The 20,033-nt window shown below is 57.4% G+C and overlaps 1 protein-coding gene across 2 annotated transcripts in view; it reads left to right on the top strand.

Moving 5' to 3' along the window:
- znf827 (zinc finger protein 827) overlaps window positions 1-19,639 on the top strand; it is a 42,672-nt gene extending 23,033 nt beyond the window's left edge. The window contains exons 5-15 of one of the 2 annotated variants that reach the window (XM_035427659.1): window positions 5,092-5,337; window positions 9,481-9,720; window positions 10,133-10,187; window positions 10,575-10,681; window positions 11,398-11,520; window positions 12,857-13,028; window positions 13,153-13,319; window positions 13,772-13,963; window positions 14,482-14,659; window positions 18,074-18,124; window positions 18,419-18,560. In XM_035427659.1, coding sequence (XP_035283550.1) covers window positions 5,092-5,337; window positions 9,481-9,720; window positions 10,133-10,187; window positions 10,575-10,681; window positions 11,398-11,520; window positions 12,857-13,028; window positions 13,153-13,319; window positions 13,772-13,963; window positions 14,482-14,659; window positions 18,074-18,122 — 1,529 coding nt within the window. In that variant the 3' untranslated portion in view covers window positions 18,123-18,124; window positions 18,419-18,560. Of the gene's footprint in view, window positions 1-5,091; window positions 5,338-9,480; window positions 9,721-10,132; window positions 10,188-10,574; window positions 10,682-11,397; window positions 11,521-12,856; window positions 13,029-13,152; window positions 13,320-13,771; window positions 13,964-14,481; window positions 14,660-18,073; window positions 18,125-18,418 lie in introns of both variants that reach the window. The other variant, XM_035427658.1, reaches the window with a different exon arrangement.
- The last annotated feature ends 394 nt before the right edge of the window (window positions 19,640-20,033 follow it).

The raw sequence follows: 20,033 nt of genomic DNA, 5'->3' as shown, positions 1-20,033 counted from the left end.
GAGCTCCTGTGCAAGCCCAGCGCTGAGCAGGCTGGTGTTAGTGTCTGCGGTGTTGAGCTCCTGTGCAAGCCCAGTGCTGAGCAGGCTGGTGTTAGTGTCTGCGGTGTTGAGCTCCTGTGCAAGCCCAGCGCTGAGCAGGCTGGTGTTAGTGTCTGCGGTGTTCAGCTCCTGTGTAAGCCAGTGCTGAGCAGGCTGGTGTTAGTGTCTGCGGTGTTCAGCTCCTGTGTAAGCCCAGTCAGTGCTGAGCAGGCTGGTGTTAGTGTCTGCGGTGTTGAGCTCCTGTGTAAGCCCAGCGCTGAGCAGGCTGGTGTTAGTGTCTGCGGTGTTGAGCTCCTGTGCAAGCCCAGCGCTGAGCAGGCTGGTGTTAGTGTCTGCGGTGTTGAGCTCCTGTGCAAGCCCAGCGCTGAGCAGGCTGGTGTTAGTGTCTGCGGTGTTGAGCTCCTGTGTAAGCCCAGCGCTGAGCAGGCTGGTGTTAGTGTCTGCGGTGTTGAGCTCCTGTGCAAGCCCAGTGCTGAGCAGGCTGGTGTTAGTGTCTGCGGTGTTGAGCTCCTGTGTTAGTGCTGTCCCAGTCCCCCTGTCTCAGTGGCTCAGTTCATTACTGTGTTCTCACAAGGCATGCGTGTGAAAAAGAGAAACTGAAAGAGGAAGAGGAAGAGGAAGGAGGAGCATTTTGTTCCCCTGCCGAATCCCCAGGCAGTAAGCAGAAGGGTGAACTTTACCTGACCTTTGACCTACAGTAAGGGAGACTCCTTTTTCTGGTTTTTTCCACGTCCCTGCGGGGGTGAGAAGGCGCCCCTTTGATTCCTGACGTGCCCCCCCTGCCCTGACGAGCCGGGCAGGCGTCCTGCGATCCTCAGTTTGATTTCTCAGATGAAAGAGCTGGAAACACTTTGAACTGCGCAGCGGAGCTCCCTGTCAGCCCAGCCCATCAGATACGATCATGTCCTGGGTGTTCACACGCCCCAACCCCAACCCCAACCCCAACCCCCCCCACGGGGACCCGGTGACAATGCGCCCGACCCCCGGCGATCTGGGAATAATGAGCATGGGGGGGCATGCCTGAGGAGGGGGGCGATTACTTTGGTCTGGCTGTGCCTGATTTCCAACTGTGCCAGTAAACCCGATGGCGCCCCCTAGTGTTTGTAACCTCAAGGCTGACTAAGGCAGCTTTCCAGAGTTTGGGGGTGGAGCCAACTGTAAAGGGGTGGAGTGGGTGGCACACGCAGTGTGATGTCAGGACTGGGGGTGGAGCCAGCTGTAAGGGGGCAGAGTGAGTGGCACACGCAGTATGATGTCAGGACTGGGGGTGGAGCCAGCTGTAAGGGGGCGGAGTGAGTGACGCACACAGTGTGATGTCAGGACTGGGGGTGGAGCCAGCTGTAAAGGGGCGGAGTGAGTGACGCACACAGTGTGATGTCAGGACTGGGGGTGGAGCCAGCTGTAAAGGGGTGGAGTGAGTGACGCACACAGTGTGATGTCAGGACTGGGGGTGGAGCCAGCTGTAAAGGGGTGGAGTGAGTGACGCACACAGTGTGATGTCAGGACTGGGGGTGGAGCCAGCTGTAAAGGGGCGGAGTCAGTGACGCACACAGTGTGATGTCAGGACTGGGGGTGGAGCCAGCTGTAAGGGGGTGGAGTGAGTGGCACACGCAGTGTGATGTCAGGACTGGGGGTGGAGCCAGCTGTAAAGGGGCGGAGTGATTGACGCACACAGTGTGATGTCAGGACTGGGGGTGGAGCCAGCTATAAAGGGGTGGAGTGAGTGACGCACGCAGTGTGATGTCAGGACTGGGGGTGGAGCCAGCTGTAAAGGGGTGGAGTGAGTGACGCACACAGTGTGATGTCAGGACTGGGGGTGGAGCCAGCTGTAAAGGGGCGGAGTGAGTGACGCACACAGTGTGATGTTAGGACTGGGGGTGGAGCCAGCTGTAAAGGGGCGGAGTGAGTGACGCACACAGTGTGATGTCAGGACTGGGGGTGGAGCCAGCTGTAAAGGGGTGGAGTGAGTGACGCACACAGTGTGATGTCAGGACTGGGGGTGGAGCCAGCTGTAAAGGGGCGGAGTGAGTGACGCACACAGTGTGATGTCAGGACTGGGGGTGGAGCCAGCTGTAAAGGGGCGGAGTGAGTGACGCACACAGTGTGATGTCAGGACTGGGGGTGGAGCCAGCTGTAAAGGGGCGGAGTGAGTGACGCACACAGTGTGATGTCAGGCCTGTCTCTGCTCGCTGGCAGAGTGGAGCTGTGTTGTAGCTGTGCTACTCTGTGTTTACTGGCGACAGACTGCGCTGCTGTGCTAACAGCCGCTATGACTGACTTACACACCCCGTGTGAGCTCTGTTACTGCGTGACCCCCCCGCCCCCCCCCGCCCCACCGCGGGCCCTGGGGCCCCGTCACCAAGCAGGGAGCCGCTCGCCGTGACGGGGGGGAACTTAATGAAGTTGTGTGATGACAGCTCGGACAGTGAGCGAGGGGCGAGAGAGGGGCGAGAGAGGGGCGAGCCAGGCCGACAGGGGGCTGGCCGCGAGACAGATGAGGCGGGAGGCGGGGTCAGGGGGGCGGGGGGGCTGGCGGATAACGTGCTGGCGAGGCGGTCCTCGCAGGGAAAGCCCGGCTTGGCTCTGGACCAGGTGGCGCTGCGGCGGGTTCAGGATGGATGAGGCGTCTGCGCTGAGCCTCTCTCCCGAAACAGACCCTCGCCCTCTCCGAGCGCCAGCTCCGCTGCCCTGCTGACTGCCTCTCAGCTCCACTCGCTCTCTTTGTGCGCGCTGCCCAGTGAGATCCAAATTCTGCACTTGACCCTGGGTTCTTTGGCCAGCTAGCTGTTTATTTATTTATTTGGTGTTGTGCTGGAATACGTTTCTGTGTTTTTACACAGACAGAGGCGTGCAGCCGTTATCAGCACATACAGTGGATCAGCATCCAGAGTTCAGCCATTAAAATAAACTCCCTCTGGACTGATTAGGCTGATAAATAATTCAGCGCCTCTGTAGCGCAGATTCGGAGGGAAATGTGTGCTATTAATAGGCGGCGCCCGAAGGTCAGAGGAGCAGGGTGACTTTGTGTCGCGCGCATTTCCGCCGTGTTTCTGGGCTGCCTCTGGCCCGGTGCAGCGGGCCGCTGTACTCAGTGTGCCGTCCCTGTCTGATCCAACAAGGCAGAACACGCTTTTAATTAGAGGACGTCCTCCCAGGTGCGGCCGGGTTATACTTAGTCTGGCCCTCTGACTCCTGACAGTGTGACATTACCAGCTGGTGTGGGAGGCGACCCCAGAGCACTGTCCCCCGCGTGAAGGTCGCCCCCCCGCGCCCCAGGCCCCCCCACGCCCCCCCGCACCGCCTCCAGGCCCCGCCGCTCTCGCGCTGACCCCCCCCCCCCCCCCCCCCGGCCCTCTGTCGCACGCGCATCATCATTAATCAGTGACGGGAGCTGCAGCAGATTGATGACACGGGGGCCTGGCCGTGAGGGGGGGGGGGGGGGGGGCTGGCTGCGCGCGACTCCGGAGGGGGGGGGGGGTGAGGGGGGGTGGGGCAGGTCTGCTTGGACATCAGTCAGCCACAGAGCGATAACCTCTGGTTTCTGCAGAGCACAACTATTAAATATGTGCTGAGAGGGAGGGAGGGAGTGAGGGAGGGAGGGAGATAAGGAGCGAGGGAGGGAGAGAGTGAGAGAGAGTGAGGGAGGGAGTGAGTGAGTGAGTGAGTGAGTGAGTGAGTGAGTGAGTGAGTGAGTGAGTGAGTGAGTGAGTGAGTGAGTGAGTGAGTGAGTGAGTGAGTGAGTGAGTGAGTGAGTGAGTGATCGATCTTCTGGCCACTTTGTTCTGTGTTGGCCATCGATCAGGCGTTTCTCCACATGCAGTTATTCAGTCCTGAACCTGATGGAATGTGAGCCTTTGTGTCAGTTCTGGGAGAGGAGACTTGGCGTGTGTAAAAAAACAGAGGCCTACGCGCACGCGCACGCACGCATACACACACGCACACGCACGCACGCATACACACACACGCACGCACGCATACACACACACGCACGCACGCATACACACACACGCACGCACACGCATACACACACACGCACGCACACGCATACACACACGTATGTGTGCACAGTCGGCCACACGGAGTGGAGGAATGTGACCAGTTTTAGTTCTCCTTCTTCAGATGAGCTCTGTGCTGTTTTTTGGGTGTGTGTGTGTGTGTGTATGAGTGTGTGTGTGTGTGTGTGTGTGTGCGTATGTGTGTGTGTATGAGTATGTGTATGTATTAGTGTGTGTGTGTATGAGTGTGTCTATCAGTGTGTGTGTGTGTGTGTGTGAGAGAGAGAGAGTGAGAGAGAGATAGATATCTGGCCCTAGATGCCCTGAAGGTTTGGAGTCTGTCTGTCAGACAGGAGGTTCCGCCATCTGTGCTATTACCCAGAATCCCCTCTGGTGTGACTGTGTGGCGTGAGGCTGCCCCGTTGCAGTGAGGGGAAGTAGGCCAGCCGCACCGGAGTGGGTCTGTGTGTGAGTACGGCCTGCCAGACCACCACAGGAAGCAGGCCGTGCGTTAGCTACCTCCCCCCCCCCCCCCCCCCCCCCCCGCCGGTCACCCGGAGCGGGGCTGCGTTTGCATGGGGCCTGGAGTGGGTTCATGCAGGTGATCTGTGTCTCCACACCCAAAAACATTTTACATAGGGTTGGGGTGTGGTTGGAGTTGGGGTTGGGGGTTGGGGGTTGGGGGTTGGGGGTTGGGGTTGGGGTTGGGGTGGGGGGTCTACGTTAGCTCATGCTAGCTCAACCTATTAAGGCCGTCCAATCAGGAGCAGTTATTGCCCAGTGCTGACTTTATGAATGAAGCCAGTGTTGCTGTTTTCCATAACTTATATAGTCATTTTAGTGACGCTCCAGCAAGATATCTAGTCAGAATAGCTGTAACTTGGTCAAACTCTTGTCTTGTGGCTGATCTACATGTTTTATTTTAAACTCTCTATTAAACGCTTTTATGGCTCTTGTGTCCTGAATGGCTAATGAACGCGTGAAAATGTAACACGGAGGATGATGTCATAGTTCTACCCTGAGAAACATCTTCCACTGTCCCCCCCCCCCCCCACAGCGGCCAATCAGAAGGAGTCGCTGAAGCCGCAGACGTTCTGTGTGAAGGAGGAGCCGCCGTCAGACAGAGCTCTGAGCCCGCGCCCGCCACAGGCTCCGCCCACCTACGTCTTCTGCCCCGACAGGGCGGCACACACGCCTGACTGCGCCCCCAAACCGCGGGACAGCACCCCGCCCGCCAAGAGCGCCATCCTCAGCCAGGACATCAGCGTCAAAGTGGCGTCCGAACTGCTGATGAAACTCTCAGGTAAACCTGCGCCTGTCTGTCCGACCCGTACGCGTCTATCGCCATGGATACAGTATTCCCATTACAGCCAGAAAGGCAGGGCCTTTATTTAGGGAGTCGGAGATGGAGTGGGAGTGGGAGTGGGAGTGGGAGTGGGAGTGGGAGTGGGAGTGGGAGTGGGAGTGGGAGTGGGAGTGGGAGTGGGAGTGGGAGTGGGAGTGGGAGTGGGAGACTGAGTCTGAGAGAGAGAGAGTCAGATCCAGAGGTGTGTTTGTAACCAGCTCTTCTGTCTGTGTATATATATATATATATATGTATGTATTTATATATATAATATTTCTCTCTGATCTGACACATACTGCACACCGACTGGCTCGGTGTTGAGTCAGGGTGTGCTGAGTGAGTCAGACTGTGAGTGGTGCTCTCTCCATGTGCTGTACCCCCCCCCCCCCCCAACAGAACGAGAGAGAGAGTGTGTGTGCCCCCCCCAACAGAACGAGAGAGAGAGAGTGTGTGTGCCCCCCCCAACAGAACGAGAGAGAGAGAGTGTGTGTGCCCCCCCCCCAACAGAACGAGAGAGCGAGTGTGTGTGTGCCCTCCCCAACAGAATGAGAGAACGAGTGTGTGTGTGCCCCCCCCCCCCAACAGAACGAGAGAGCGAGTGTGTGTGTGCCCCCCCCCCCCAACAGAACGAGAGAGCGAGTGTGTGTGTCGGCTGTTCCTGACCCCCCCCCCGTCCCCTTGGTGGGACTGATTAAGCCTCATCAGCAGCAGAGAAAGGGCCCCCCCCCCCCTCGGGGGCATGGTGGCGCGGGGGCAACTGTCGCCTCCCGTTAAGGGTGAGATCTCTAAATGGTATCGCTATGGAAACGTGGTTTGAAAGCGGTCTTAAGGTAATTGTGAGCCACTTCAGGCGTCCGCTGTGCATTAGCGCTGCCGCTGAACGCGAAGCCACTTACCGTGAGGCCCCTTACCGCGAGGCTGCTTACCGCGAGGCCCCTTACCGCTAGGCCCCTTACCGCGAGGCCGCTTACCGCGAGGCTGCTTACCGCTAGGCCCCTTACCGCTAGGCCCCTTACCGCGAGGCCGCTTACCGCTAGGCCCCTTACAGCGAGGCCCCTTACCGCGAGGCCCCTTACCGCGAGGCCCCTTACCGCTAGGCCCCTTACCGCTAGGCCCCTTACCGCTAGGCCGCTTACCGTGAGGCCCCTTACCGCTAGGCCCCTTACCGCGAGGCCCCTTACCACTAGGCCCCTTACCGCTAGGCCCCTTACCGCGCGGCCCCTTACCGCAAGGCCCCTTACCGTGAGGCCCCTTACCGCTAGGCCCCTTACCGCAAGGCCCCTTACCGTGAGGCCCCTTACCGCTAGGCCCCTTACCGCAAGGCCCCTTACCGTGAGGCCCCTTACCGCTAGGCCCCTTACCGCAAGGCCCCTTACCGCGAGGCCGCTTACCGCGAGGCCCCTTACCGCGAGGCCCCTTACCGCTAGGCCCCTTACCGCGAGGCCCCTTACCACTAGGCCCCTTACCGCTAGGCCCCTTACCGCGCGGCCCCTTACCGCAAGGCCCCTTACCGTGAGGCCCCTTACCGCTAGGCCCCTTACCGCAAGGCCCCTTACCGTGAGGCCCCTTACCGCTAGGCCCCTTACCGCAAGGCCCCTTACCGAGAGGCCCCTTACCGCTAGGCCCCTTACCGCGAGGCCGCTTACCGCGAGGCCCCTTACCGCAAGGCCCCTTACCGCGAGGCCGCTTACCGCGAGGCCCCTTACCGCGAGGCCCCTTACCGCGAGGCCCCTTACCGCGAGGCCCCTTACCGCTAGGCCCCTTACCGCGAGGCCCCTTACCGCGAGGCCCCTTACCACTAGGCCCCTTACCGCGAGGCCCCTTACCGCTAGGCTCCTTACCGCGAGGCCCCTTACCGCTAGGCCGCTTACCGCTAGGCCGCTTACCGCGAGGCCCCTTACCGTGAGGCCCCTTACCGCTAGGCCGCTTACCGCGAGGCCCCTTACCGCTAGGCTCCTTACCGCGAGGCCCCTTACCGCGAGGCCCCTTACCGCGAGGCCCCTTACCACTAGGCCCCTTACCGCTAGGCCCCTTACCGTGAGGCCCCTTACCGCGAGGCCCCTTACCGCGAGGCCCCTTACCGCGAGGCCCCTTACCGCGAGGCCCCTTACCGCGAGCCATGTGACGCGCTGCATCGCCCCTCAAACTGCGCCGCGTGCTAAACCGGGTGGCGGGCGGCTCTGTTCACTCCGCCCTGTGGCCGCGGACTCGATTGGTCAGCGCTGACCATGTGGTGGGTTAGGGTTCCACCTCCAACCACCTCCCGCTGCCCCCCAGTGGCCAGCGAACTCCTCAGAGGGTCGCGTGTGTCCTGGACCCCCCAAATGCCGAAAGTCTGTGTCACACGCTGTCACACGGCCAGGCTGAACTCTTCCCCCCTGCGTGCCGCGGGTCAGCCTTCCTGTCCAGCACAACAGCCGTGGCCCCGTGGAGTTGACTCTCCTGCTCTCCCCCCCCCCCCCCCCCCCCCCGGAGCAGACTCACGCCTTGTTTCCAGGTCTGCAGATCCATCAAATCGGAGGCTCTGTGGGGGGGGGGCGTGCTGCCCGTGAGCGTCCGTCCCGTTAGCATAATTCTAAGGCCAATAATCAGCTCTAATAACTGTCAGCAACCGCACATGAAGCAGAGCTTGCAGGACAGAGACCAAACAGGCAGAGGGCTGCACAAGCACTTTGTGTTTCCTAATGGTGAGTTTAATGGGCTTTGTTACAACCCTGCAAATGGAGTCACGTTCACAGGGCAGAAACACTGGCCTCCAATCTGGGGAATTTACAGTCCGAGGGACGCTGTTGTACCTGTGAATTAGGCACATACCTGGGAGGATTTGATGAAATACAAACTCCTCACACAACTTCAGCCCCATAAATACCCCATGAAATTGTAAATTAAGCTTAAGGCAATCTCTGTAGCGCAGGTAGAGTGGGTTGCAGTGAAAGATGTGCCCAGGGACCTGCCCCACCTCCGGCCCCGCCCAGGGACCTGCCCCACCCCCGGCCCCGCCCAGGGACTCGCTCCACCTCCGGCCCCGCCCAGGGACCTGCCCCACCCCCGGCCCCATCCCCTCGCTCACTGATCCTATGGAGCAGCAGAATGATTTGACTGACACACGCTCTGATCCTATGGAGCAGCAGAATGATTTGACTGACACACGCTCTGATCCAATGGAGCAGCAGAATGATTTGACTGACACACGCTCTCGTTCCGCGCAGCAGTGCTGTGGCCGGATGCCACGCCCCCGATCGCGTGCTCCCTGCCAGCTCATTGGACAGATCGGTTACCTTTAAAAGAACAGCCATTCACTAGGAAGCTATTTTTACCCAAGAATTTAACTAACCTCTTTAATCTGAGAAGAGCAAAGTCTTAAGGTTTAGCTGGCTCCGAAGTATTCCGGAAGACCTTTTTATGCCAAAAAAAAAGGTTAGAAGCTATTATATGATCTTCATCAGGAGTTGGCTCAACATGGCAGACCTGTGTTACATCACCTGAGTAGCCCAGAGCAGTTCACTAATGTCCTTTCATTTCTAATGGAAAAAGGCCTCTTCCATGTTTAGTGTGCTTGAGCATACTCCTGAAGTGTGTGGGGAAACCTCTCAGTGGGATTCTGTGTGTGTTCTCTACCATATTATAGGATGTGAGTCATGCTTACAGTACAGCGCACACAAGGCTGGACCAGCCTGGTGTTTGAGTTCTGCTCCCTGTGCTGTTTGAGTTCTGCGCCCTGTGCTGTTTGAGTTCTGCTCCCTGTGCTGTTTGAGTTCTGCTCCCTGTGCTGTTTGAGTTCTGCTCCCTGTGCTGTTTGAGTTCTGCTCCCGGTGGTGTTTGAGTTCTGCTCCCGGTGGTGTTTGAGTTCTGCTCCCTGTGCTGTTTGAGTTCTGCACCCTGTGGTGTTTGAGTTCTGCTCTCTCTGCTGTTTGAGTTCTGCTCCCTGTGCTGTTTGAGTTCTGCTCCCGGTGGTGTTTGAGTTCTGCTCCCGGTGGTGTTTGAGTTCTGCTCCCTGTGCTGTTTGAGTTCTGCTCCCTGTGGTGTAGACATGCTAATGCGTAGCTTCGCTGTTGCCGTGGCACTTACGCGCAATGTGTTCCATCTCCCTGGTTTCCACAGAGAACAGCAAGGATACGCTGGCCCCGGTGGTGGCGGTGAAGGCCGAGCCCATGGAGGTGGACCCCCCCGAGTGCAGCCCCCAGCCCCCCCCACGGCTCCTAGGCTTCAGCCCTCTGCCCGGGGGCGAGAAGACCGAGCCCCCGTCCGGCCTGCCCGAGGGCCTGGCCCACCCCCAGAAGGCCCTCTTCTCCCAGGACATCTCCGTCAAAATGGCGTCTGAGCTCCTGTACCAGCTCTCAGGTAAGAGGCTGCCGCTCCCCCGGACAGGAAACAGGATGTATCTGTTTTTTGTGCCTCTCTGTGGTGTGTGCAGTCTGTACACTCAGAAGGACCTGCAGAATAATCTTGTGTTTCTAGGAGCTTCAGATTAATCTAATGCCTCAAACGTACACATAATGTCCTGATTTCTGGCAGATATATGCATTATACTTCCTGCAACCTTTCACTTTCCTCTATAAAATCGCATTCAAATCACTTTTTTTTTTTCAATTCATCAGTCGCGTGAATGCATTTTAATGTCTTGTGGCTGGATATTTCAATAGACTGATGGATTTAATCTTTTCTTTTAAACTAAAGGCATTTACCAATCCTGTATGTTTTGCAAGATATAGTTATGATCTGTTTCTCTTATATACCATTTTTTTTCTTTCAGAAAAAGTGAGCAAAGCTAACAACCACAAAGACAGCAACATGTTGGGTATGAACAGGTGAGCCAGAAGATTCTGGAGACTGGGAGATTTTTTAATTATTGCCTGTTTTGTTTCTCAGAATGCATAAAGAAATACCCTGAGAAACGATGTGGAGAAACGCCTTAATAAAAGGAGAAAGTAAAGACTGGCAGACGGAGCAGCCTTTATCCTGTAGAGGAGACGGTGCTGTGGTGAAATAATACAAGTTCTCTTGTCTTGGGTGGAAAAGAACACATAGTTGTTCATATCTGTACTTGGGCACACAGCTTTTTCATCTTTTTATGCAGAATATGCAGTGAATATCCTAGTGTGAATTGTAAAGCATCACTAACGATGTATATATAACATACAGCTTTGTAAAAAGGTGATTCCCAGTGAATGAGTGGAGTGTCCTTCACTTTCCAGCCCTTTCCTGGAGGACCGTTTCGGACAATCGCCCTTCTCCTCCAGCTCGAGCCTGAAGGACCCTCCCCCCGGTGAGGCCAGCTCCTCAGTCAGGCCTGTGGGACACGGTGAGCCCCCCCACAGGCGTTTTCCGTCTCCATGGCGGCTCTCGTAGCGCAGTCGCGCGCGTCTCTCCGGCCCGCGGTCTGGCCTTAGCGGGAATCGCGGGCGACCCTAACGAAGTCCTGACCCGCCTCCTGTGCCTTTCTCCTTTTTTATTTTCCGTCTTCATTTTTTAAATCTTAGACGCTGTGAAGACCTAAACCCCGATCTGTACGCTCGTTACGCTGCTGAAGACCTAAACCCTGATCTATACGCTCGTTACGCTGCTGAAGACCTAAACCCTGATCTGTACGCTCGTTACGCTCTCATGCTCTCCTGTTATCTCTGTGTGATGTGCGGGTAATCTGCTGTGTGTGTGGAATTAAAAGGCTTCTCTCTCTGTGAGATCAGTTAGAACGATGGCAGCAAGTTGAAATTCCACCGGTGTTGCCGTGTCTAGCGGGGGGCGGGGGGCAGGTGGGGGGGGGGGGTACGGGGAGGGAGCTCGGAGCGCTGATGAGGTTTCTCCCTAAAGAGAAGGTGTGGTACGGAATCTTAATCGCTCGCTGGCGGCCGCCTCATCACAAGGTTAATGCACTGGGTCCCCTCGTCCCTTTCTGATGATCTCATCAGCCCATTACTGGGTAACTGCAGGCGGGCTAAGGGGAGGAGAAGGGTCCCTGGGGGGGGCGGGGGGGCAGAGAGTGGGAGGGGCGTCTGACGGGCGTTCTGTGTTTCCCAGATTCGGAGAAGGCGGGGCTGGACGGGGTGTGGAGGCTGAAGGAGCAGCTGTACCCGTGTCCCGTGTGCGGGAAGGTGTTCGGGCGACAGCAGACCCTCTCACGCCACCTGTCCCTGCACACAGGTGAGACCCGCTCACGCCACCTGTCCCTGCACACAGGTGAGACCCTCTCACGCCACCTGTCCCTGCACACAGGTGAGAACCCGCTCGCGTCCTGCCTGCTGGCTCCTCCCACTGCGGGGGGCCAAATCTCCGTCAGCCAATCGCCATCGCTGAGTCACCCGCTCTTCTTCTCCTGCCTGCCTGTCAAAACTGAACCCGGGCGTGTCAGACTCCAGTCCTGCTCTGAACCCGGGCGTGTCAGACTCCAGTCCTGCTCTGAACCCGGGCGTGTCAGACTCCAGTCCTGCTCTGAACCCAGGCGTGTCAGACTCCAGTCCTGCTCTGAACCCGGGCGTGTCAGACTCCAGTCCTGCTCTGAACCCGGGCCTCCAGTCCTGCTCTGAACCCGGGCGTGTCAGACTCCAGTCCTGCTCTGAACCCGGGCGTGTCAGACTCCAGTCCTGCTCTGAACCCGGGCGTGTCAGACTCCAGTCCTGCTCTGAACCCGGGCGTGTCAGACTCCAGTCCTGCTCTGAACCCGGGCGTGTCAGACTCCAGTCCTGCTCTGAACCCGGGCGTGTCAGACTCCAGTCCTGCTCTGAACCCGGGCGTGTCAGACTCCAGTCCTGCTCTGAACCCGGGCGTGTCAGACTCCAGTCCTGCTCTGAACCCGGGCGTGTCAGACTCCAGTCCTGCTCTGAACCCGGGCGTGTCAGACTCCAGTCCTGCTCTGAACCCGGGCGTGTCAGACTCCAGTCCTGCTCTGAACCCGGGCGTGTCAGACTCCAGCCCTGCTCTGAACCCGGGCGTGTCAGACTCCAGTCCTGCTCTGAACCCGGGCGTGTCAGACTCCAGTCCTGCTCTGAACCCGGGCGTGTCAGACTCCAGTCCTGCTCTGAACCCGGGCGTGTCAGACTCCAGTCCTGCTCTGAACCCGGGCGTGTCAGACTCCAGTCCTGCTGGTGTTTCTGGTTTTAGTTCAGTTAGCAGCCGATTACAGCCTTAAATGAATCCGTCCAGCTGGACCGCACTGGACTGGAGTCTGACGCCTGCGATGAACCTGCTTATAACCAGCAGGGCCCGGTCCAGACAGCTGGTTACTGCAGACGGGTAATTAGGGCTCTGTTGTTCTGAACTGACCCGTGTTTGGCTGACATTACGGCAGCGATTAGCTGGAGGCCTGCCTGTCTCAGTATGGAGCCTGCAGGCTGGGCCTTTTCTGCAGCGTGGCCCGCGTTCAAACGGCAAACAAAATGACCGTTAGAGGCAAGAGGAAACCAGTCAGCAGTGTGTCTCCGTCTCGTTTCGGTTTGTTTTCCCAGAGTGCTTAGCGGGGTCCTTCTGTTTGTCGTTACAGAGGAGAGGAAGTACAGGTGCCACCTGTGCCCTTACGCGGCCAAATGCCGGGCCAACCTCAATCAGCACCTCACCATTCACTCCGTGAAGCTGGTGAGCACCGATGCAGAACAGATCGTCACTGCCGTCACTGCAGAGAGCAGCCAGCGCAACAACTGCCCCTACTACTACAGGTAAATATGAGCGCGCACACACACACGCACGCACACACACACACACACACTGACGTTTGTCTGCAGAAGCAGTGCTCTGTTGAGTTCCTCTCTGATTGGCTGACGGCTGTGCTTCCCCACCCAGCTGCCATGTGTGCGGGTTCGAGACGGAGCTCAATGCGCAGTTCGTCAGCCACATGTCCCTGCACGTGGACAAGGAGCAGTGGATGTTCTCCCTGTGCTGCAGCTCCTGTGAGTTTGTGTGCAGTGAGGAGAGCGATATGAAGCTGCACATCAGCGCCGACCACGCAGGTGAGACCAGCTTCTCTACGTCTTTCTTCCTCTGCCTGTCTCTCCCACTTTCTCTATCTCTCTTCCTCTGCCTGTCTCTCCCACTTTCTCTATCTCTCTTCCTCTGCCTGTCTCTCCCACTTTCTCTACGTCGCTCTTCCTCTGCCTGTCTCTCCTGGTTTCTCTATGTCTCTGTTCCCTGCCTGTTTCTCCTGGTTTCTCTATGTCTCTCTTCCTCTTCCTGTTTCTCCTGGTTTTTCTATGTCTCTCTTCCTCTTCCTGTTTCTCCTGGTTTCTCTACATCTCTTAAATGTGGTTGAATAAGAAATGACATCCTTTGGTGCATTGATTACAGTTGAATAAGAGGGTATCACACAGTGCTTTATTTACAGTTGAATAAGGTTGTAGGTTTGAAGTTTGACCTATAGCTTTGACCTTTGACCTTTGACCTTTTGGACCTCCCGTCCTGGCAGGCCTCAGCTCCAGGAGCCCCCTGAGTGAGACGAAGAGCACCTCCTCCTCGCTCTCCGCACTCAGCGAATCGCTCAGCGGCTCCGAAACCAGCGACGTCGCCCACGGCAACGAGGAGCTCAAGAGCCTGTTGGCCCCGCCTTTGTCCGGGGGCAGCCAATCCACAGCGGGGACAGAAGATAAATCAGAGAAAGGTTCGGGCCTTCATTAACGATGATGATGAGTCTGGAGCTGTTCTAGAGCTCCATTGCTTTCCGTTGCTGGTAGTGATTTTACATCGGCATTAGACCGTTCAGTTTGCAAGCAGGAGCTGCATTGTCCACATAAATATGATATTCCATTCTCTTCCTTGTCTGGAATGACCTTGGTGGTTCAGTGTGAATTCAGCCAATAACAGTCATCTTGAATAAGCAGATTTATTCCACCATTACACCTCGGCTGTTCTGTCTGTTTATATTTCTGCAGACATGCATCATAGCCTCACCTGCCCTAGTGTGAATCCTAAACAGAGAAATGGGATTAGGGATTAGTCTTCATCAGCGGTCTACCTGTGTGTGCGGGTGGAGGGCTAGTGGATGAATTGATGAGAACCTTTTTTCCAAAGGACACCAGAGCGTTGTCCCGTCAGAGTTTTTAAACCAGTGCCCCGTCGGTGGTGACTGGGGGGTGCAGCAGGCCCCTGGGTTCTGAAGGTCTGTTTGCTCGCCCGCAGGCCTGGAATGCGTGTTCTGCAACTTCGTGTGCAAGACGCGGCCCATGTACGAGCGGCACCTGCAGATCCACCTGATCACGCGCATGTTCGAGTGCGACGTCTGCCACAAGTTCCTCAAGACGCCCGAGCAGCTGCTGGAGCACAAGAAGTGCCACACGGTCCCCAGCGGAGGACTGAAGTAAGGAGCACAAGACCCAGAGCGCCACCCTCCACCCGCTCCCTCTCTCCACCCTCCACCCGCTCCCTCTCTCCACCCTCCACCCGCTCCCTCTCTCCACCTCCCTCCCCACCCGCTCCCTCTCTCCACCCTCCACCCGCTCCCTCTCTCCACCCTCCACCCGCTCGCTCTCTCCACCCTCCACCCACTCCCTCTCTCCACCCCTCCACCCGCTCCCTCTCTCCACCTCCCTCCCCATCTGCTCCCTCTCTCCACCCCTCTACCCGCTCCACCCCTCCACCCGCTCCCTCCCTCCACCCCTCCACCCGCTCCCTCTCTCCACCCCTCCACCCGCTCCCTCTCTCCACCTCCCTCCCCATCTGCTCCCTCTCTCCACCCCTCCACCCGCTCCCTCTCTCCACCCCTCCACCCGCTCCCTCTCTCCACCCCTCCATCTGCTCCCTCTCTCCACCCCTCCACCCGCTCCCTCTCTCCACCCCTCCACCCGCTCCCTCCCTCCACCCCTCCACCCACTCTCTCTCTCCACCTCCATCCCCATCCGCTCCCTCTCTCCACCCCTCCAACCGCTCCCTCTCTCTACCCCTCCATCTGCTCCTTCTCTCCACCCCTCCACCCACTCTCTCTCTCCACCTCCCTCCCCATCCGCTCCCTCTCTCCACCCCTCCACCCGCTCCCTCTCTCCACCTCCCTCCCCATCCGCCCCCCCAGATCTGGTCACCCTCTTTCTTCTGTCCACCCCTCCCTCTTTTCCCCTCCTCCCTCTCTCCCTCCTCTCCTCCTACCCATCCTGAGTCACCCTCTGCCTCTCTCCACTCCTTTAACCCTCCTATTCTCTCCTTCTTTTCTCCCCTCCTCCCTCCTTCTCTCCTCCTACCCATCCAGAGTTATCCTCTGCCTGTATCCAGTCCTCCACTCCTGTAACCCTCCCATCCTCTCCTCCTTTAATAGCAACCCTTCTCTCACTCTCTCATCTGCTACTTCCACTGCTATTCCAGTGCTCCTCCCTGACTGAGCATTCAGTCCATCCTGCACTCCTCCACCCTAACGCATCTCATCCTCTCTTCTCCTCCTCCTCTTTGTACACTTATATTCCGGTGCTTCTCACCCTAGGCTGGCAGGGAGCTTGCAGAGGCATCCCGGCCCGATGCAGGATTTAGGGGCCGGGGGTCGATGCCGTGTTCATGCACGCGTTGCCTGTCAGGCGTTTATTTGAGAATTTGTGGCAGTTGAGTCACTCTTGCTTTCAGGAGAAAAACACAGACAGGTGATTCATTTGAAAAGGTGAGGATGAGGGTTCCATCTGAACACCTCACAGCTGCTCACTCCAGATCCGTCTCACTGTCTCAGAGTAAAACACCGAGCGATTCACTGATGGAACAAATCAATGCTTTGTTTTATACACAAATGACTCTTGTGGATTTAGTTGCTGATGGGAATTCATAATGAGGATGGTGTGGGGTGGCTCAGTGGCCAAACTCACACGTCCAAAGAGACAGATGAACAGCGTAATGGACATGAACGTTTTCTGACAGGTTATTTAGGAATTGATCAGTAGAACACGGTCCAGAATGCGTAACTAGGCTGTGGCACATTATTGCATCAGCTGCACTGTTGCCGTTCAACTGTTACTTCATTTACACGTTAAAGCCAAAAACTTCATCCAGCGCAAACTGACTGGGCCGGCAGCAGTAGCTGGGCTGTTTTCTGGAGAAGAGAAGCTCAGTCTGACCGCGCTGCTCACCCGGAGCGTGTGCAGTGTACGCAGCACGTGTGTTTGCTGTTTTCTGCACCACAAACACTGTGCCTCCCTCAGCCTTAATAATTAATTAGCTCTGCCTAATGAAAAAACTGCCTGCCAGTCCCACTGCTCCATTTAACGTGATTAAGTGACTGATGCCTGTTCAGTGATGTAGGCGCTCATTTGCATAACACACAAAAGGAAGTCTTTGCGTTGTGTTTTTCTTCAGACGCGAAGTTCGCACCGCTCATCGTGTGTCACTGCGGGGGTGTCACTAAGCAGAGATCTCGCTCGTGGTCCGTTATTAAATATTGATTCATGACTTTTAGCAGCTTATATGAATAATGTGCTAATGCAGGCCATACGGCGGCAGCCAATCAGAAGCCCATTTACTGGCGCTGGCGGTCATCAGCCAATCAGCTTGGCCGTTGTGGGCAGCGGAGAGGCTTCTGTCACTCACAGACGGGCACGGCGACGGCGACCGTCCCCAGGCAGCCCGGCGTGGAGCTCGCGGACGCCGCGCAGTGAAGCCTGAGGTTTCACGGCGGGAATCCGCCCCCGTGGGAGGGGAGGCGGGGGGAGGCGCGGGGCGCTCTGACGTGTGCGTTTTGGCGGTTCCCCCTCCCTCACCCCATCGCCCGCACAGACTGAGGCGCCAAATTAAACTTCTCACACCCCCCCCCCCCACCCCCCTGTTCTGGGGGTGTAAAGTGGACCGTTTCACTGAGAGACGGCCTGCTCCCTGTTCCCATCCTCTGTTGGGCCAGATACCATGTGACCAGACCTGGGGCCGGAGCCAATGCCAGTGCCCCTCCCAGGGGAAAAACAGACCAATCACACCACAGAAACAACCCATTTTTAATACATCTTGTGTTGTAGTGTGGCAGGGTGGGGGGGTGGGGGGGGATCTGATCTTCAGCGCCAAAGAGCATTTAGAACCTTCAGGCCTGATGCCAAGACAACCGACCAATCAGAGGCAAGGCCAAAGGCCACGCCCAGCATGGACACTAGTCGCTGCGAGTGAGCATGCTCAGACTTGGTCTGCCCGTGACCTCAGTCGCCCTAGATGAGCCGTGTCAGCGGGGGGGGGGCGGGGGTGGGGGCACCAGGATCGCGTGTGGAAAAGCAGGGTTATTATTCTAAATGGGGGGCCCACTGACAGCACTGCATACATTTGAATTCTGTCTGTTTCCTGTGCTTCTTGGATATATGATTCTTTCCACTGAACTTGCGTCTAGGCCCAGACTCTGCGGGGTCTGGGGGGGGGGGGGGGGTGGAGGCATGCGCCAGCTGGCTAGTGGGTGAGGGCTTGTGCCCATGGGATTGGTCGAGGCTGAAAGGAGGCGGGTCCAGGGGTGAGGCAGGTCAGGTTCCTGTGTGGGGATTGGCCGAGGCCAAAGGTGGGCGGGTCCAGGGGGTGAGGCAAGTCAGGCTCCTGTGTGGGGATTGGTCGAGGCCGAAGATGGGCGGGTCCAGGGGTGAGGAAGGTCGGGCTCCTGTGTGGGGATTGGCCAAGGCCAAAGATGGGCGGGTCCAGGGGTGAGGCAGGTCAGGCTCCTGTGTGGGGATTGGCTGAAGCCGAAGGTGGGCGGGTCCTGGGGTGCAGCAGGTCGTGTGGCGGTTGGTCGGGAGACAGGGGCTTCACCAACGGTTTCTGAGGTGATTCTGTTCTGCAGGGTTTGTGAAGCGCTTTGGGGCCCTGAGCAGATGAAAGGTGCTATTTAAATGTAAGTGCCATTCATTTATTCATTTACCTACACATGCACCCTGTTCCCTGTGTCTGCAGCTGCACCCGCACGCTCACACACACACACACACACACACACACACATGCACACCACAGCCAGCCCCCCTAACCCCGGCCTCTGACAGGCTGCTGCCCCTATCTGATGTTTTGGACAATGTGTGTGCTGAGTCCAGCAGTGTAACCTCCACACCTGTCTCTGTTTGTGTGTGTGTGTGTGTGTGTGTGTGCGCGCGCCTGTGTGTGTGTGCCTGTGTCTGTGTGTGTTCCGTTCCAGGTGTCCATTCTGCATGTACTCGACCAATCGGCCGGCTGCGATGGAGGCTCACCTGAAGACGCACTACAAGCCCGAGTACCGCTGCCGGATCTGCCAGGCCGTGAAGCGGGACCAGCCGGAGCTGGAGACGCACGTGCGCGGGCATCGCCTCGGCAACCACTACCGCTGCCAGCAGTGCGGCTACCTGTCCAAGACCGCCAACAAGCTGATCGAGCACGTGCGCGTGCACACGGGCGAGCGGCCGTACCACTGCGACCAGTGCAGCTACAGCTGCAAGCGCAAGGACAACCTCAACCTGCACAGGAAGCTGAAGCACGCGCCCCGCCCGTCCTACCGCTGCCCCGCCTGCGCCTTCGCCACCACCCACCCCTTCGTCTTCAGCCGCCACGTCAAGAAGCACCAGGGAGGAGCCTGCGGCGAGGCGGGGGCGGGGCCTGGGGCAGGGGCGGGGCCTGGCAGCCCCTCCCTGGGCATGTCCGCCTCCCACGCGCTGCAGTCCGTGGCCCTGTCGGTGTCCGGGGGGCAGGAGGCCCCGCTCGCCCCGCTCCCCCCCCGCGCCCCGCTCTACCTCTCGGCCCGGAGCTCCTCCCTCTCCTGCCGCTACTCGGACCTGACGCACCTCATCCCCCTCACCTCCCTCTTCCCCCCGAGCCCGCTCCCAGCCCCTCCCCCGGCCCTCCCCAGGCCCCGCCCAGCCTCCTCCCTGCCCCCCCCCTCCCCGTCCCCCACCTCCTGCAAGCGCTCCTTCCTGGCCTACCTGGGGCTCACCCGGCGGGCCGAGGCCGTTTGAAGGCCCCCACCCCCCCCCTCCGGGACGGGGGGGAATAAGCTCCTCCAGTGTGGTCAGAGCTTTCCAGTCCAGTTTAAAATAACATAAAATAACATGCTGGGTTAAAAAAGTTATGGTACCTAAAAAATGCATTTATAAAAAAGGCTTTATGTGCTTCAGTTAAATGAAAGCTGCTTTTATTCTCCATTAATCCGTGACTATTATTATTATTATTATTATTATTTTACAGTTTTATTTTTATTTGTATTTTTTTTACTCTGCTATCAGTTATGACTGACCAGGAACCCACTGCATTACCGGCAAATGTGTCCTACAGCAGGTATGCAGGAACTGAAACACATACATGCTACATATGTGTGTGTGTGTGTACGCGTACATGCTACATACGTGTGCGTGTGTACGCGTACATGCTACATACGTGTGTGTGTACGCGTACATGCTACATATGTGTGTGTGTGTGTGTGTACACGTATGCTACATGTGTGTGTGTGTGTACGCGCACATGCTACATACGTGTGTGTGTACGCTTACATGTTACATACGTGTGTGTACGCATACGTGCTACATACGTGTGTGTACGTATACATGCTACATACGTGTGTGTGTACGCTTACATGTTACATACGAGTGTGTGTGTATGCTGACACGCTACATACGTGTGTGTGTACGTTTACATGTTACGTACGTGTGTGTACTCATACACGCTACATACGTGTCTCTTAATCAAAGCATTATAAAGCATGCTCCTGTACGTGCTCCAATTTAATGTTTTGATTATTACTAATTATTTTTATTGTTATGAAATATATGAGAAAAGACGCATCT

This window comes from Anguilla anguilla, chromosome 7, assembly GCF_013347855.1.
Source record: "Anguilla anguilla isolate fAngAng1 chromosome 7, fAngAng1.pri, whole genome shotgun sequence".
Lineage (NCBI taxonomy): Eukaryota > Metazoa > Chordata > Actinopteri > Anguilliformes > Anguillidae > Anguilla > Anguilla anguilla.
Note: the sequence above shows the minus strand (reverse complement) of the source record. Positions and strands in the feature narration are given on the sequence as shown.